Genomic DNA, 16,392 nt, shown 5'->3' on the forward strand with positions numbered 1-16,392 from the left:
AAAGAAAATAGAGACTACACCTCATAGGATTTCGACTCAAGTTTAATATTCTTTCTCTTTTATGTTGTTTATTTAAATGAAGATATTAATATAACGGGGGGCATATTTTTGTTGTTGATTGCGGATCCAAAACTTGGTTTTCAGATTTAAGACTTTTCTGTAAGCTTTCCTCCCTTGCCTCTCATCTGTGCCCTCCCTCCCCCCTCCCTCCCTAACCCAGCTCAGGTTGAAACTTTGCAGCAGCTCACAATTACTTCTTCCCCTCCAGGGATGGCTCTGAGCTCTCGAGCGCATGCCTTCTCCGTGGAGGCCTTGGTGGGGAGACCCCGCAAAAGAAAATCTCAGGACTCAACAGAGGGAATGCTTGAGCTGCAGGAGGAGCAGTGGGTAGAGCCAGAGGAGGAGATGCCGAGCAGCGCTTCTGGGGACAGCAAGCAGCCCGGTGAGTACTTTCCCCGCCGCCCTTTATGCTGAGCGCTTCCCTGGCCGGCTGAATGGATCTTCTTTGCCTGGTTCTTTGAGCTGTAGCCAGGGTGTCCTGGCACATCCCTTCAAGTCAGGTTGTGAATTAAAAAAACACATTACACACCTGACTTTAGGACACATTTCAGAGAGTCTGAATCTGGCTGGAAATGTTGTGGTTCCTTTGCAATGAAAAGGAGGGTCCCTGCTTGCTTGCTTTTAGAGGAGTGATTTACGCACCTCTAACAAAATCATAAGTGCCAGGCCTGACTATTCCGCTCAGTAGGAAATAGGATGTCCTCCAAATCCCCCAAGAAAATGTAGCTTCAGATTCAGCATTTGGCTGGTTGGGGGTGAGAGATTTTAGGGGCACCAGCTTTGATGGGATGCAAACTGGGCTCCTCTTTCTTTCTCCATTAAGAAAGCACAAAGGGTTCTGTGGGGGAACGAATGTATCAAACTTTCTCGGGGAAGGACGAAGTCTATCAGTTCAAAGATAGTGTGCAAAACCTGCCAGACTCTCAAATCCCATGTCTAGCAGGAAAGCGACCCAAAGCGGAATTTTCAAAAACCGCCTTCTCTTGCTCTGGTGGCGAGAGCCGCAGTCTCGAAACTCTGCAAGAAAAAAGTATTATCCAAGTGGAGCTTCAGGGATCCGACCTATGGAAGAGATTCCACGACATCGGGACTGAGATGATCATTACCAAGGCGGGCAGGTTCGTTTGGCTGGGCCAGTGATTTCCCTGAATCATATACTATAGGCTTAAGGAGGAGAATCCAGTTTTGTAATGCTAAACTCCTCCCCCTTCCCAGTCCTTGGCAGATGTTAGAAAGCCACAGACTACTCAATCTATTGCTCTGGGAAGGACCTTGCAACAGTAAAAGATCTACTCATGTTTTCTGATACATCCTTACTCCATTGATTCATTCTCCCAACTTCTGCCTGTGTCCTGTACACAAAAATCTAGCCTCCGCGGCAGACCAGTGCCAGATGTCTCTCCAACTTCTTTCTGTTGTGGCCAGCCTCTCCATGCAAGCCTAGCAAATAACAACAGTCAGTACTCCACCCAGCACACCATCACTGGGCTCAACCCACTGGGAACTCAGCCTTTTCGCAGCTAACCCTTTGGTGTCAGACAGCCTCTTAATTAGTCTTCCTAATTTCAACCTTTTGCAAATCTACCTCACATACCCTTCTACAAAATACAGGAAAGGAACGAAACTTTTCCTGTCTTACTTTCTCTCTTATAATTTTTAATGCCATGTGGGGCTTCATAGATGAGGACTTTTCATAAAGACATTCTGTACCTTTAGTAGTAATTCTCGGACTTGTTAAATCAATCATCTTTTCTTACATAACAAACGCCATTCCCTGAACCTGCCATGGAAAGGGAAGAATACTGACTGTATTTGTCCACACTTCATCTTCCTTCAAAATATCACTAATATCTCCCAACTCGGATTCTAGTTTCTATCCAAACCCGTATTTTCTTTCCAACAGACGTATGTTTCCTTCTGTTCGGATCAAGGTGAAAGGGATGGACCCAGTAAAGCAGTACTGTGTGGTTTTGGATGTGGTGCCCGTGGATTCCAAACGCTATAGGTAACTCTGTAGCTATAGAGATATTCCAATTCACATAGCCAAGATCCAAACAGGTTGAGAAAACAGATTCAGCCTGACACCTACCTGACAGCAGGATTAAAAAAAAAAAGTTTCCCTGGTGAGTACAGAAAATTGCTCATCCTTGGATTCGATTCGGATAGCTGAATTTTCTCATTTGAATCTGGATTCAAAGTGAAGGAAGTGTTGGCCTTTCTTATTCCCTCCTTGTGGAAGTTGGTGTTAAATGGCTGCTTGTTGTACCTTCAGGCTACCCACTCTTTGTGCCTTAGATATGTATACTGCGATTGATTTGGGCTCTGGCATCCTGGAGGCAGGCAGTTTGAAAACATTCACGGGAGAAATGTCTTAGACCCAAGGTAGACCTTGGCTTCTGGGGACAGGGTTACACTGGGAAGGTTCTCAAATAATGTCCTGATTTGCCCAAACCTGGTGGCAGGGTCCTTGGGTCAGGGTTGGGTTTTTGCCCATATGTTGTCCCTTTTTTTTTTTTTTTTTTTTTTTTTTTGCCTGAAGGGATGGCCAGATACAGACAGTACCAGGATTCTGTTATTTTTGTCTTGAAGTCCTTGACTAGGCTGTACCAAATGCGTGCAAATTGTTGGAAAGATTAGCGTGTTTAGATCTACCTGCCTAGAAGCGCTGCCTTGGTGCCTTGCTGCTACTTTGAACGGGGAATTCTGGAAGTGAAGGGGAGGGAGCTGCAAAAACAGCCCAAAGAAAGCTGTGTGCAGTGAACCCAGGGCACCCCTGGTGCCTAGCCCTAGTCGGGGAGCCAGTGTAGCTAGCTTCACAGCTGATTCTGAAGGAAGAAAGTGCAAGTCCCTAGCAAGTTGGAACTTCCCTCAGCCAGGGAAACAGAAGCAGCTGTTTGCTTTTCGCTGTGCACCGGCAATGATTTGGTGAAGAATGCTGATCAAAACACCGTTTGAGATCGAAGCATTTTGAAAACTCAGCCCTGAGGCCTTATGGGGCGGGGTTCCTTTAGAGTTTTCAAGTTTAATTGGCAAAGGGGTTCAATAGCAAGAGTGGGCTTTGACTAAAACTGTTAAGCATGGGCTGGACACCATAGTGCCTCACTCTGTGTTTCCTTCCTCTGGCTTCTTGCTTGCTTATAGTCGATGTTTTTTAGGCATAGCTGCCCATGGAAAAATAAGTGAGACTGATTCCTGCTCCCGTTTCTGTTAGGAAATAGCAGCCTCAAATATCCCGTCCTGATTACTCACAGGGATGCTTTAGTGCATTTTGATGGCATATGCGTAGTTACTATTTGTTTGTTTGTTTGTTGCCCTTGAAAGCTCTTTTCAAATGAAACTGCCTCTACGTTTGATTTCTTAGCCTTTGGGATAAGTGTTTTCATCTTTTATGAGGCTCTTAGGTGGAGAACTCTCAAGCCCCTATCCCTCTGATTTGTTTTGGCTGAGCCTAAAGCTATCTATACCTTGCTCTTTGTCCTTCCCTCAGGTATGTGTATCACAGCTCACAGTGGATGGTAGCTGGGAATACTGACCATTCCTGCATCACTCCCAGATTTTATGTCCACCCGGACTCTCCTTGCTCCGGAGAAAACTGGATGCGTCAAATCATCTCCTTTGATCGAGTGAAACTCACTAACAATGAGATGGATGACAAGGGTCATGTAAGTGAGCACAGTCTTTCTCCTGGAGGAGGTAGGTGCCAAGGCTCCCAGCTGGAGTTAATCTTCAAGAGGCTCCTAGGGTTTTGTAAATGTTGTTTTGGGACCAAAGCTCCTGGATTTGTAAATAGAGGACACAAAGGATGCCTCTAATCTCTGGCATCTAAGGGTGCTAGACTCTGGGAATGACTTCAAGGAGCTTGAGGGTCCAAAGACGAGAGCAATTTAAGCTAGGGAGACTGTCCTGTTGTAGAGAGTGGGCAGGAACACTTCACAGGGCTGCCAGGCATCTTGGCTTCCCAGGCTGTGTGCTTTTGCCTTCCTTAGAGTCCAAGCATTTGTTACATGGGTACCTTTGATATGGTGTGGTGGGAGGATGCAAGGCAGCAAGTGAGAAGCCAGACTGGAAATTTCCACAACCTGCTGCCACCTGGGAGTCACTTCCTGCTTATTTTCAGGTTTCCTGGATCTTGAGCCTTCTCCTTAGGTACCCTCCTGCTTGGGCCCTGCCAACCTAGTCTTGTGCCAGCCACAAGAGGAGAAAAGGAAACTACCAGGATTAGCAGTTGGGGAATATCAGGTTTCTGGCCATATTTAGGAATACCAGTTACAGCAAAGAGAACTCCGATCTATTGATCAGGTCCTCATGACACTTCTACCTAAGCAGGAAAAGCTGCGTATGGAATTTGCTGCTGCGCAGTGTCAGTGTTGCTGTGGTATCTCCCTCAGGAAAACCTTCAGCTAAGAGGGGTTCTGGTGGGGACCAAAACCTACAACAATGTCCTTATTTGTGATCTGAGCTTTCCTGACATACTTATATCTAATGTTTTGGGTGTGTCTTCACTGGTGGTGTTGGGGAGAAGTCAGTGTTTCAGATGGCATTTAACCATTTCTTCCTTAGATCATTCTGCAATCCATGCATAAGTACAAACCCCGTGTGCACGTGATGGAGCAGGACAGCAGAATTGACCTGTCCTTGATTCAGCACCTTCCTACTGAAGGAGTTAAAACATTCTCCTTTAAAGAAACTGAATTCACTACTGTGACAGCTTACCAAAACCAGCAGGTAAAGCTATCTTGACCCCAGGAAGTGGGATTGACCCCATTGGTATATTGGAATAGAAGCAAGTAACAATTTGGGGGGGTACATTTTAAACAATAGAGAAAAAAATTGTGGTTTTATTTCATTACCAAGTGACATTTGATAGAAAATTGTGTGGTTTTGTGTTAAACAAGAGATTAGAGCAAAAGGGACCAGTAGGCAAAGGAGACAATTATCTTAAATCTGACTTACATACTCACATTTATTTAAAGTACCACATTACAATAGTAGCATTGTTGCTGAGAACATAGACTGGAATTTTCTCTTTGTCTTTCTTTTGAATTTATAGATTACCAAACTGAAAATAGACAGGAACCCTTTTGCCAAAGGATTTAGAGATCCTGGGAGAAACAGGTAAGTAAAGTAACAGTCATATGTAATATTTATGTAATCCCTTTAATGGCTACTGGAAATAGTAGGTAAGAAAAAGTACAATCACTCAGAATATTTATATACCTCTGTTACAAGTAGTAAAGATATGGTAACTATGGACCAGAGACTCAGAAGAGCCTACATTTCACCACATAGTAGGTGGTAGGAAATTAAATGCATGTTTTTCAAATAGCCCTGCAACTCAGTGTTAAGATATTGTGTAGTATAAACTTGTGGGGCTTACAGAAATTTACTCAGACCCTATCTACTAGTGTATATTTTACCGAAATTTATGAGATAATAGTTGAGATGATCACTCGTAAAATATAACAGGCTTATCTGAATCATTATATTCACAAAGTGTTTTCTGAAGTTGCTAAAGAAACAAATATCTTTTTTAGGGGTGTATTGGATGGGTTTTTGGAGACCTACTCATGGAGGCCTTCTTTCCCTCTGGACACACAAAGTAAGAAAACATTTAACATTCAGTTATATTTTTACATATTATTGGAGTAACATTAGCTATAACTCTTATACCAAGATATTATCTACCAGAAAAAATTGTGTTTACAAGCAATATGTATTTACTATGTACGGGAGTCAGAATCAAAGACACACAAAACAAAACAAAACAAAACAAAAAAAACCACCTAAGGGAGATAGTGCAGTGATGTTGGTGGTGGATATACTGGTTATATCACTTATTGAATTATCTTACACGTTTATCGTGACAGCATACATAGATTCCATAGTATCTCATTCTTTTACATAAAGATTTTATTGGACTCTGCCCCATTTGCAGCTTAATTTGACAATATATTAGCTGTATAAGTTTTTGTTTATCTTTATCATATGTTTTAATGACTTCCTTTAAGTTTCACTTTTACATAATTCTAATTTACTTTTTTTCTAATTTATTCTTTATTGCTTGAAAAGTATCAAAAGTGACATTAAGTGATCACATAACATCTAGTTTATTTTCACATTTGTGCTGCTCTTATTTTCAAATTCTTCAAAAATTTATTAAATATAAGACTCAAGGTAAAAAACATTGTGAAATTTATAGCATGTAAAGTAAAATATATCATGAGCATAGTAGAGGAGCTAGGAAAAATAAATGCAAGTATAATGTTATAAATTTGTATATAGGATGTGCCATATTACTACTTGAAGGAAAAATGAAAATTTTCTAAATTTGTATATAGGATATGTCATATTACTACTTGAGGGAAAAATGAAAGTAAAAGATGAATAGTACAAACAGAAAAAATAATTGAGAAAATATTATTAATAAACCAAGAAAGGAAGATTCGGCATACAAAACCACAAAATGGGCTAAATCTAGTATGGATGTGGTGCAATTTGTGTACTTTTAAATTTTTTAAATGCTTTTTAATTTATGCATTAAAATTAAGTGTATTAGTGGGTGCCATGTGATGTTTTTACTTGTGTATTCATTTAAAAAGTTTAGACTCTTCAATTATATTTATCTCCACAAGCATTTGTTACCTTTATATGGTGAAAACTTTCAAAATCCATTGCGATGTTTTCAAAAGTATGATATATTTTTGTTAACTATAGTCTCCCTACTGGGCATTAGCACATGTGAACTTATTGGTAGTGTCTAATTATAACTTAGAACCCAGTGATTTGACATTAGCCTAGCCCCACTTGACTCCCATTTTTCTCAGTATCTGGGAGCCACTATTATATTCTCAGTTGTCATAAGATCATCTTTTATATTTCATACAGTACTTGCCTTTCTGCATCACAACCAATTTAATTGTCATAAGTATATTTAAAAATTTATGTGTTTCTTCTCAAGCAGTATATTGCCTGATGAAATTATCATCATCATAGTTGGATAATGCATGTGTTCTAGCAAAAATAATCTACATTTCTATTTACTCAAAGATTTAACTATAAATATTTTATTTGTAAACAACATAAAACTTTCTCTATTCATATTTACTCCACTAAATTTGCCTGTCTTTAGACTTTTATTTAACATTACATTTATGGAGCAAGACATCAACATTACACTAAAGTTTTACATGATACCAAAACAAGTAATTATAATGTGAACAACTTAAGTATAATTGTTTGTTGAAATGATGTATTTTAGTTTGTTGCATAGAAAACTACGACAGCATTAGGCAGCATGCTTTTAAAATATCCAAACAACCTAATTTCAAAGCAGAAAAAAGTGACCATTAATCAATCACTTAAAAAATTAACTTTATCATTTACAGTGTGTAGAGTGCATTCAAATTAGAAAGGGGCAATAATTTCTAAAATAACCCTTGACTGCTTTATTACAAGTATGTGTCACTGTGCTGATAAAATATTAGTGTATATTTATATTTACATACAAGTATACTTAAGAAAAATAACAAACTTATCAATAAAATCTCACAACTTCATCAAGTATGGTCAAACAAAATTGACTGAACATTTACAAAAAATAAAGCTCAGAACCTACATTTTCCAGTACCATATAAATATCCTTAATTTTATTATCTGTTAAACTAGTGGTTCTCAACCTTCCTAATGTTGTGACTCTTTAATCCAGTTTCTCATGTTGTGGTGAGCCCAAACCATAAAATGATTTTGTTGCTACTTCATGACTGTAATTTTGCTACTGTTGTGAATCCTAATATAAATAGCTCATATGCAGGATATCTGATATGTGACTCCCCAAAGGGTTAATGGCCCACAGGTTGAGAACTACTATGTTAAACAATAAAAGACTTTGGATGTCATTGAGTAAACATTTTCCTTCTCACTTTGATGTTGAAATAATGTCTTCCATTCTTGATAGAGAGAACCATAAGAATCTCCTCTTCTCTGAATTTCATATAAGACAAAAGATTGATTGTTGATATTTTTCAGCAATAAAATTATTTTCATATTTACTTGCTTTTTATGCTGAAGTAATCTGTAAAATCCCAAGCAAAACAAATTATTTTGTTCAATATGCAGTTTAAAAAATTAAAAGTCAGTTTTTATGTATAATATATTATTGGCTGAGCTACATATGAGGCTGCTTAACTATTGGACAAAATGTAAAGGCCTGGAGTGTAGTGAGTGTTCAGTGTGTGATGCACAGAAGTAGTGCCACAGTAGCAGTACTGCCAGTAGTAAAGCCACCATATCCAGAATCAGTCAGAGGGGGAAAAAACTATGAGTTTGCAAAAAAAAAAAAAAAAAAAAAAAAAACACTCCAAGAATGGGACCCAAAGGACAGTAGCTATGATTACTGTTCAGCAGAAAAATCGGGTTCATTGTTCTTTGACTTGTCATTCGCAGGTGGAAGCAGTGGCTCATCTCCAGTGACCTCTAGTGGAGAAGCCCCCTCTCCTTTGAACTCCTTAGTTTCTCCATCTTGTTCCCCACCTATGGTTCACATACCTACAAGCTCCTTTGGAATGGCCTATCCAGAGGCATACCTGCACAACGGCAACCTACCCTTCTACTACAACATTTGTCCAACTAACATTTGGCGACCACAACCTTTTGTCTTACCTACTCCTGAAAGGCTGCCGAGCTTCAACAGTCCCCAGTCTTTATCCCCACTCATGATGGAAGTGCCCATGGTATCATCCAGGGGCATCATCAATCCAAACAATGGCATACATGAAGGTTGCAATGGGCAGTGTCTACAAGCATCTCATTCTGCCAATCAAATATTATGTGGATTACAGAATCCTGGAAACAGTTTCCAGCCAAACCCCATTGCCCAAGAAGCATTCAGTTGCCCTTTTCATCTTCATAATGGCTGTTATAGCTACAACTTCTCCATGACACCTAGATTGGAAAATAATGCCAATCATCTCAGTGAAAATGGCCACAGTCAGATTTCTTTTAATGAAGGCAGATGTGATTATTCCCATTGGTATCCTGCAATCAACCATTACCTTTAATGGAACAACAATCATATTTTAACAAATTTACATGTAAGCATCTCTTTTCTTTATTTAAGAAAGAACAACAGCTCTTAAAAGCTTCCTTACCAAACAGCATTACTTTGTTTTGATTTGAAGTAACTTAACAAATATTTACAAGAATTTCTATATAATACCATCTGTGACCTGACAGAATATGACATTATGATAACATTGGTCCTCAGATAAGTTGTTTAATAAATATTTTGATGAGATAAGCCATCAGTGATAATTACTGCCAGGAGATTAACTCTTCAATTACAACATTGCCAATTCACCATGTGTTTTACCTATTAAGTAAGGCCAAAAGAAGATGGATATAATTCATGTAAAAACAATAAAAGTATTTCAGTTTTATCTATGAAGATTGCCTACACTATAAACATTTATCAAGCAATTATGGCAAAAATTGAATAGTTGGCTTGATTTATATTTTGCTGCTGAAAGGAATGGTGATTACATATATAAGGTGCAGACAGGGACACAAGTTTTCAAATATTGTTTTTGATTAACCTTTGTAGCCTGAATGATATTTTATTCTGAAAGGATGCAAAGATCAAGTGAAAGGTAAAGCATTCCAAATAACATTAATCTTTGCTTCCTGTTATTTTTGAATATTTCATATATGAAGTCTGTTAATGTATTTCTTTAAAAAGCTTATTCATTCCACACACTAAAACACATGACTTTATTCCTCTAAGAAAACTGAGATAGTATTTGAAGGGAGAGAACATATTTGAGTCCATAGATATGAAAACATCACTTGTTAGTAGAATTTAATTCCCATCTTTCCATCTTGTGTGTTAGTCATGGTAAGTGTAGTTGGACAAAAGTAAAAAGCAAAGTTTTATTTTAGTTTTTAAATTCAAATAGAATCTCATCAAGTCTTAAATTTTTGAACAGTATTCTAGTAAAAAGAACATATTATTTACAGCTTAAACTAATGGAATATCTATTGGAAGAGTTTCTGAGGCATGAAATATATACTAAGATTGTTAAGCAAGGGATCAAAGAAACAAGTACACTTTATTTTTGCCTACTGTAAATAGGAACTGTGTAGGCAAACTTCAGTAAATTATAGATTTAACAAAGCTGTAATATAAAAATGTAATGAAACTACCTGATAACTTATATGCAATTACCTCCTAAAGTGACAACAAGAAATTATTTAACTGAAAATTAAGGAAAATTTCTGAGTTGTTCTTTAATTATCATATAAAAGAAGACATTAATTTTATAGCTACTCCAAGATATATACCAATACTTTAAATGTCAGATGTTTTTGTTATGTCGTATAGTCATAACTCTAAACATACACCAGCACAGTAATTAAAAGAAAAATGCAACATTTTAAATGCTATAAGTTTGGTATTTCTCTCATCTTATTTTATTAAAAGTTCATAAATTGTCCTCTCACACTTTAGTCATAGTAAGCAAGGGAAAGCCTTCATAGAAAATTAGACTTGGGGAAAAAAACCTCAATCAAGTAGCCCATTTTCCTTGAAGTAAACTGTCCATCTATCTGTTAACACAACTAACTCATGCACATAAATGTTTCATGCTTAGATGCATGGCACAGAACTCAAGAAAATTGATAAATTGTGAACATGGTTATGAAACAAAACTTATATGTCTGCATTTAAAAACTTTCAAAAACATTTGTTTAGACAAAATGTGAATTGCTATCACATGAAAGTGGTCACATGATACTACATAAGGTCCAAATTCTAGTAATAATCAAGCCTTCTATTTCCACCTGGTTTGAATATAGATGTTTTCTCTTAAGAAAATAAAAAGAAGTCTACATTTAGATATCTGGTTTTTAACCTGACCTTGTATATGACGTTCCCAAATAGGCCTAGAGAAAATAAACCTTGCATCAATTTTGTAAAAATTTCATATTGATTTAGGAAATAAGTGAATGATATTTTTATCCTTGTGTAGCTCTCAGTCAACCTTAGACCTGTAGACAGATTCTCTGATCAGGAAAGTATTTTGTGGAACAGTCAGTCAAGCTGAAATCAATGACAAAAGTTAAGCTTGGTTAAAGGTCTAAGAAGACAGATTGTTATATCACATTGCTCATTACATTTTAAACATTACTATAAGACTGTAGGTAATACTTTAAAACATCAGTATCTTTAATATCATTATTTATTTTCATTGTAGATTGACTCAACTTTATGCATATTATTTTTTGGAAGACCAAAGTATAACTTTATAATATACTTTAGGTTACCTACTTTTAGAATCTCCAAATTAACTAATGTCCTTGCTTCCATTTAGTCTGCTTCTTCAAAACTCGCAAGCTGTGAAGAAATGTTTCACACTGTTTTTAGGCATGAGTCCTGCATATAGTCTGAGGATGGACATGATTTCATTCTTCTGTGATGTTGAAGTATGTCTGTGGCAGGAAAAGAAATGAACTATTAGTCTGGGCAAGTGATGACTCAATGGATAGAGTCTTTGAAACATTTAGTATCTCATGTGATGACAACGTGACAAGGGTGCCAACAATGCATAAAGACAAGCATCTGCACTGGATATTATGGAAGATTTTCCTTTAATTCTCCTAATCATTTCTATTTTGCACCTTGGGGAAATCATGGCACACAAGGCAGATACAAATATAGCTTTTAAATATTACTGATGTGCCAGTCAGTTTTCTGGATGAGGCATAATATAGCTGAAATAAATATGTTGCATAAATACTAAAATATATTTTGCAAAAGTTTATATGCATGCTAACAACAAATTTAATATGTTTGACATAATAGAGCTGTACATATATATCATGCATAAAGTAAGACTTTTTTTACATTTTGTCTACTAATTTAATCTCACTAATAAGTTTTTGAACATATGTACATGGTTTTATAAATTAAAGATGTCACTCTAATATGTGTGTATATACACATAATGTGTGGGTGTGTGTATGTGTGTATGTGTGTGTGTGTTCTCCAATGGGATATTTAGTTTTCTTTTTAAATGAATCACACTGTGTCTTTTCTCCCACTCATAATGAGAGATGCTGTATAGAAAATTTACTCATTAGATAATCACTAAATACTGACATACATTATCAATTATGTATACTTCTGTGGAGAGGCATATTTAAATATATTTAGAAATGTCTAATGCACATGCTCTACTTTGAGAATTAAATTGACAGGGTAGAAGCACAACATTTTGTATTCCAATTGAAAGATATGTTGACTTTGTGCTGAAAATATTCAACCGGCCCAGCCAAAGTAATAATATTCTAGTATACAGCAACAGTTTGACAGTTGATTTCATTGGAATTTAGCATACTTATCGGAGCAGCTAAAAACAAAGCAAATGCATTAATAGCTTAGGCGCTGGTGGTAGTTGCTTTTATATAACTACCTGATGTACATTTAATCTTCTTAGATTTGATCTGCAATTAAAGGACATTTTGTATTAAAACTCTATAAATAAACATGGTTTGGATGGCAACATAAGACAGAATGAACAGATACCATAGAACATTTGAAACATACCCCATATGTAAAACTATTTACACATGTGGGGCTGGCCAAAAGTAACATGTTGTTTCAATAAAATATTGAGAGTAAAACTACGAGTATCATTTCCTCTCAAAGCTTCCAGTGTTCATGTTTACAAATTTGTCCTGCAATTAATATGTAAACATATATTATAGTGAGCAGATGTACAGGGAAATGTTATGGTATCTTTGTATTTCGTTCAAATGCATATACATTTTTATTGGTTCATTTAACTGCTTAAAAATAGCAACAGTTAAAGTTAAATGCAATTGAAAATTCTGAAAGTATATTACAATGCATTGTGGCATTAAACACTTTAGTCAAATATTATATTGTTGAACATGAGAGAATTTTCATTTAATATCATTTTCTTATGCACACGATGGTATAATGTAATATTTTAGCTATAAAATCTGTAATTAACAACTTAAAATCTTACTGATATGAAAGAATTAAAATAATGATCTTGTATTAGATAAAATTCGATGTAATGTTTTTATTAAATATATAGTTCAATCTTCCTTTTTATGGTCATGTATTTATTTATTTATTTAATCATTTTAGAGCCTGATCCAAGCTCCCTCCCTCTTTTCCTCCCAGTCCTGCCCTCATGCCCCTTCTCCCCAGCCTGCCCTCTTTTCTTCTTTTCAGAGGAGGGGAGGCCCCCAAGAGGTACCAACCCACCCTGGGACTTCAAGTCACAGCAGAACTAATCCCATTGGCTCCCACTGAGGACAGACAAGGCAGCCCAGCTTGGAGAAAGGGATCCAAAGGCAGAAACAGATTCAGAGACAGCCCATATTCCCATTGTTAGGGGACCCACATGAAAAACAAGTTGAGCATCTGGTATGTATGTGTAGAGAGCCTAGGTCCATCCCATACATGCTTTTTGGTTAGTGGTTTAGTCTCTGTGAACCCCTATGGGCCCAGGTTAGTTTATTCTGTACCTCTTCTTGTGGTGTCCTTCACTTCTCTGGCTCCTCCCACTCTTTTGCAAAACTCACAAACTTGCCCTATTCTTTGCCTGTGGGTCTCTGTATCTGTTTCCATTAGCTGGTGAATGAAGCCTCTCAGAAGACACTTATGCTAGGCTCCCCTCTGCAAGCATAGCAGAATATAATTAATAGTGTCAGGGGTTAGCTTTCTCCTATGTGGTGGGTCTTGATTTGGGCCAGTCATTGGTTTGCCATTCCTTCAATCTCTGCTCCATTTTATCCCTATGTAGTATTTTAGTACTTAATCTTTATTTAAATTTACCTGGACTTTTCATATTTTGCTTATAACCTAAAACTTTTGTGACTCCTATCCAATTCAATGAATCTACTAGTTTTCTTCCTTGCTGAATTTTATATATATTTTTGGAAAGAATGTTGTCATAAGAACAGCACAAATACCACATAAATATAGATCTTACTTTGAAAAAGACAATAAAAATCAATGTTGAAATTAAAAACTTATTACACATGCAGAAATTGTATTTTAATTTAATGAAGGAAAGACATACATAGTCATACTGTTTATTTGAGTAATAGTTGCATTTTGCAAATCAAGGTTGACTTGTCTTCAATTCCTGATAATGGACAGAGAGAAAATTCCTTGGTAAATATATAATTAATTAGTGATTTTTAAAATTTTTACATATTTATTTATTTTCTCTCATATATTATATACTAACCACAGTTTCCCCTCACTACTCTCCTCCCAGTTTGCCCCCATCCTCCCTCATTTCCCTACAGAAAAGAGCAGGCCTTCCAGGGATATCAACCAAACATGGCATATCAAGGTACAAAAAGACTAGGTACATTCCCTCATATCAAGACTGCTCGAGGCAACCCAAAAAGAAAAAGAGTCCCCAAAAGAGTCAGAGACATCCCCTGCACCCTGTTAGGAGTCCCCAAGAACACTGAGATATACAACCATAACTTATATGCAGAGGACCTTGGTCAGATCCATACAGGTTTTCTGGTTGTTGGTTCAGTCTCTGTGAGCTCCTATGAGCCCAGGTTGGTTGATTCTGGGGGTTTTCTTGTGATGTCCTTGACTCCTCTGGATCCTACAGACCATCTTCCCCATCTTCCAAAGGATTTTCCAAGCTCTGCCTAATGTTTGGCTGTGGGTCTGTGAATTTGCTCCCAACAGTTGCTGGAAGAAGCCTCTCTGATGGCAATTGGGCTAGGCTCTGGTCTACAAGTATACTAGAATATCATTGAGAGCCATTGCATTGACTTTTTTGCCACTCATGTTTGGTTCTATTCTAGGTCCCTGAGATATCCAGCTTCTGAGTCTTGTCCCTCTAGGTAGTATCTGGAGTATGCTCCCTATCATGCCATGGATCTCAAGCTGGACCTGTCATCAGTTGCCCACTGCCAAAAGTTCTGCACCACCTTTACTCCAGCACATTTTGCAGACAGGACAAATTTTAGATAAAAGATTCTGTGGCTCAGTTGGTGTCCCAAATCCCCAACTGGAAGTCTTACCTGTTTATAGGAGATGGCCTGTTCAGGCTCCAGATATCCCTCATTGCTAGGGGTTTTAGATGTAACTCGTGAGGAAAGGTGGAATGAAGTATCACAAAAGGATCTGTGCATTCAAGTTCTACATATATGAGATTAAGGTAAATTAATCTGGTGTATGTACCCAAATGTGTGGAACCAAGTTCAGCAGATGTGAGGAAGCAAGGCAGTTGCCATGAGCCTTGGGCTTTACAATGGGTAGTGAGTACAACCACCCCAATTTATGTTAACAAGGGTCTGATACTATACACAAACACACACATACACACTTTAGTTTATTCATATACATATATTTCCTACTAAACTATGAGTGGAGGGGAAAGGGAATAACTCTGAATAAAATTGAGTTATTCATTCTTTAACCTTTTACAAATATATAAACAGATATGTATATATATTATTGCTGAAACTTGAAAGAGCACAAAAAAAAAACAAAATAAAAAAGGTGAAGGGTCATAGTTTTCAGTTTGACTTACAGACTGTTAGTGTTTATGCATGCTAGAAAATTTTGTGTAGGTGAAGTTATACATTAACAATGATTCTCATATATAAATATTTACCAAAGTAAAGTCTCCCAAACTATGAGAAAATAACCAAGAAGACATTAAATGTATCTCACTGTAACTGCTTTGGTTAGTTGTAGTCTTCCTTCAGTGGTTTTATATGACTTTTATTAATATTCTCTTATAAATAAATTTTATTTTTCTCTTTTTTGGAATTTTTTTCTGTTTTTGATGGATGTAACTGGGCATGTTTGAGGGGCATAATGTGCTGTTATGATACTTGTGCATCATAGCAGGGTAATTTCTGTGTCTGTCACCTTAAATATTTTTCATTTCTCTGGGGCAAGAATATACAAATTCTCTCCTGTCTCTTTTGGCATCCATTTCTATTAGTTGATGGGTAAAATCTCTCTGATGACAGTTATGTTAAGGCTCCTGTCTGCAAGTATAGTAGAATATCATTAACAGTGTCAAGGGTAGCATGAAGAATACTATGTTCATAGTATTTACTAAGGACACTTTGTATTTCTGTGGAATCAGTTGGGATCTCTCTCTCTCTCTCTCTCTCTCTCTCTCTCTCTCTCTCTCTCTCTCTCTCTCTCTCTCTCTCTCTGTCTGTCTCTCTCTCTCTCTTTCTCCATGTATCCTCTTGTTCTATGGCCTGGCAAGGCCACCCTGACAGGAGGAAGTGATCCATGAGTGAGCACCAGGG

General features: G+C 37.1%; 1 protein-coding gene across 2 annotated transcripts; it reads left to right on the forward strand.

The window, feature by feature from the left end:
- Positions 1–231: 231 nt before the first annotated feature.
- On the forward strand, positions 232–9,116 carry Tbx22 (T-box transcription factor 22). 2 transcript variants are annotated; one of them, XM_051142172.1, is made up of 8 exons: positions 232–442; positions 1,004–1,178; positions 1,964–2,065; positions 3,548–3,722; positions 4,621–4,785; positions 5,111–5,175; positions 5,595–5,659; positions 8,503–9,116. In XM_051142172.1, the coding sequence occupies exons 1-8, from the start codon at positions 271–273 to the stop codon at positions 9,114–9,116; spliced, it is 1,533 nt and encodes a 510-aa protein (XP_050998129.1). In that variant the 5' UTR covers positions 232–270. The 2 variants fall into 2 exon arrangements, with proteins under 2 accessions (XP_050998129.1, XP_050998128.1); XM_051142171.1 differs by having other exon boundaries at positions 271–442; positions 1,001–1,178.
- The last annotated feature ends 7,276 nt before the right edge of the window (positions 9,117–16,392 follow it).

Source organism: Acomys russatus, chromosome X, assembly GCF_903995435.1.
Source record: "Acomys russatus chromosome X, mAcoRus1.1, whole genome shotgun sequence".
NCBI lineage: Eukaryota > Metazoa > Chordata > Mammalia > Rodentia > Muridae > Acomys > Acomys russatus.

What these genes read in the sequence shown, in the direction of transcription:
- Tbx22 (XM_051142171.1), top strand. Translation starts at nt 271, where the DNA reads ATGGCTCTGAGCTCTCGAGCGCATGCCTTCTCCGTGGAGGCCTTGGTG. An exon ending in ATCATTACCAAGGCGGGCAG is followed by an intron (nt 1,179 to 1,963) that starts GTTCGTTTGGCT and finishes TCTTTCCAACAG; the next exon opens with ACGTATGTTTCCTTCTGTTC. An exon ending in TTTCCCTCTGGACACACAAA is followed by an intron (nt 5,660 to 8,502) that starts GTAAGAAAACAT and finishes TGTCATTCGCAG; the next exon opens with GTGGAAGCAGTGGCTCATCT.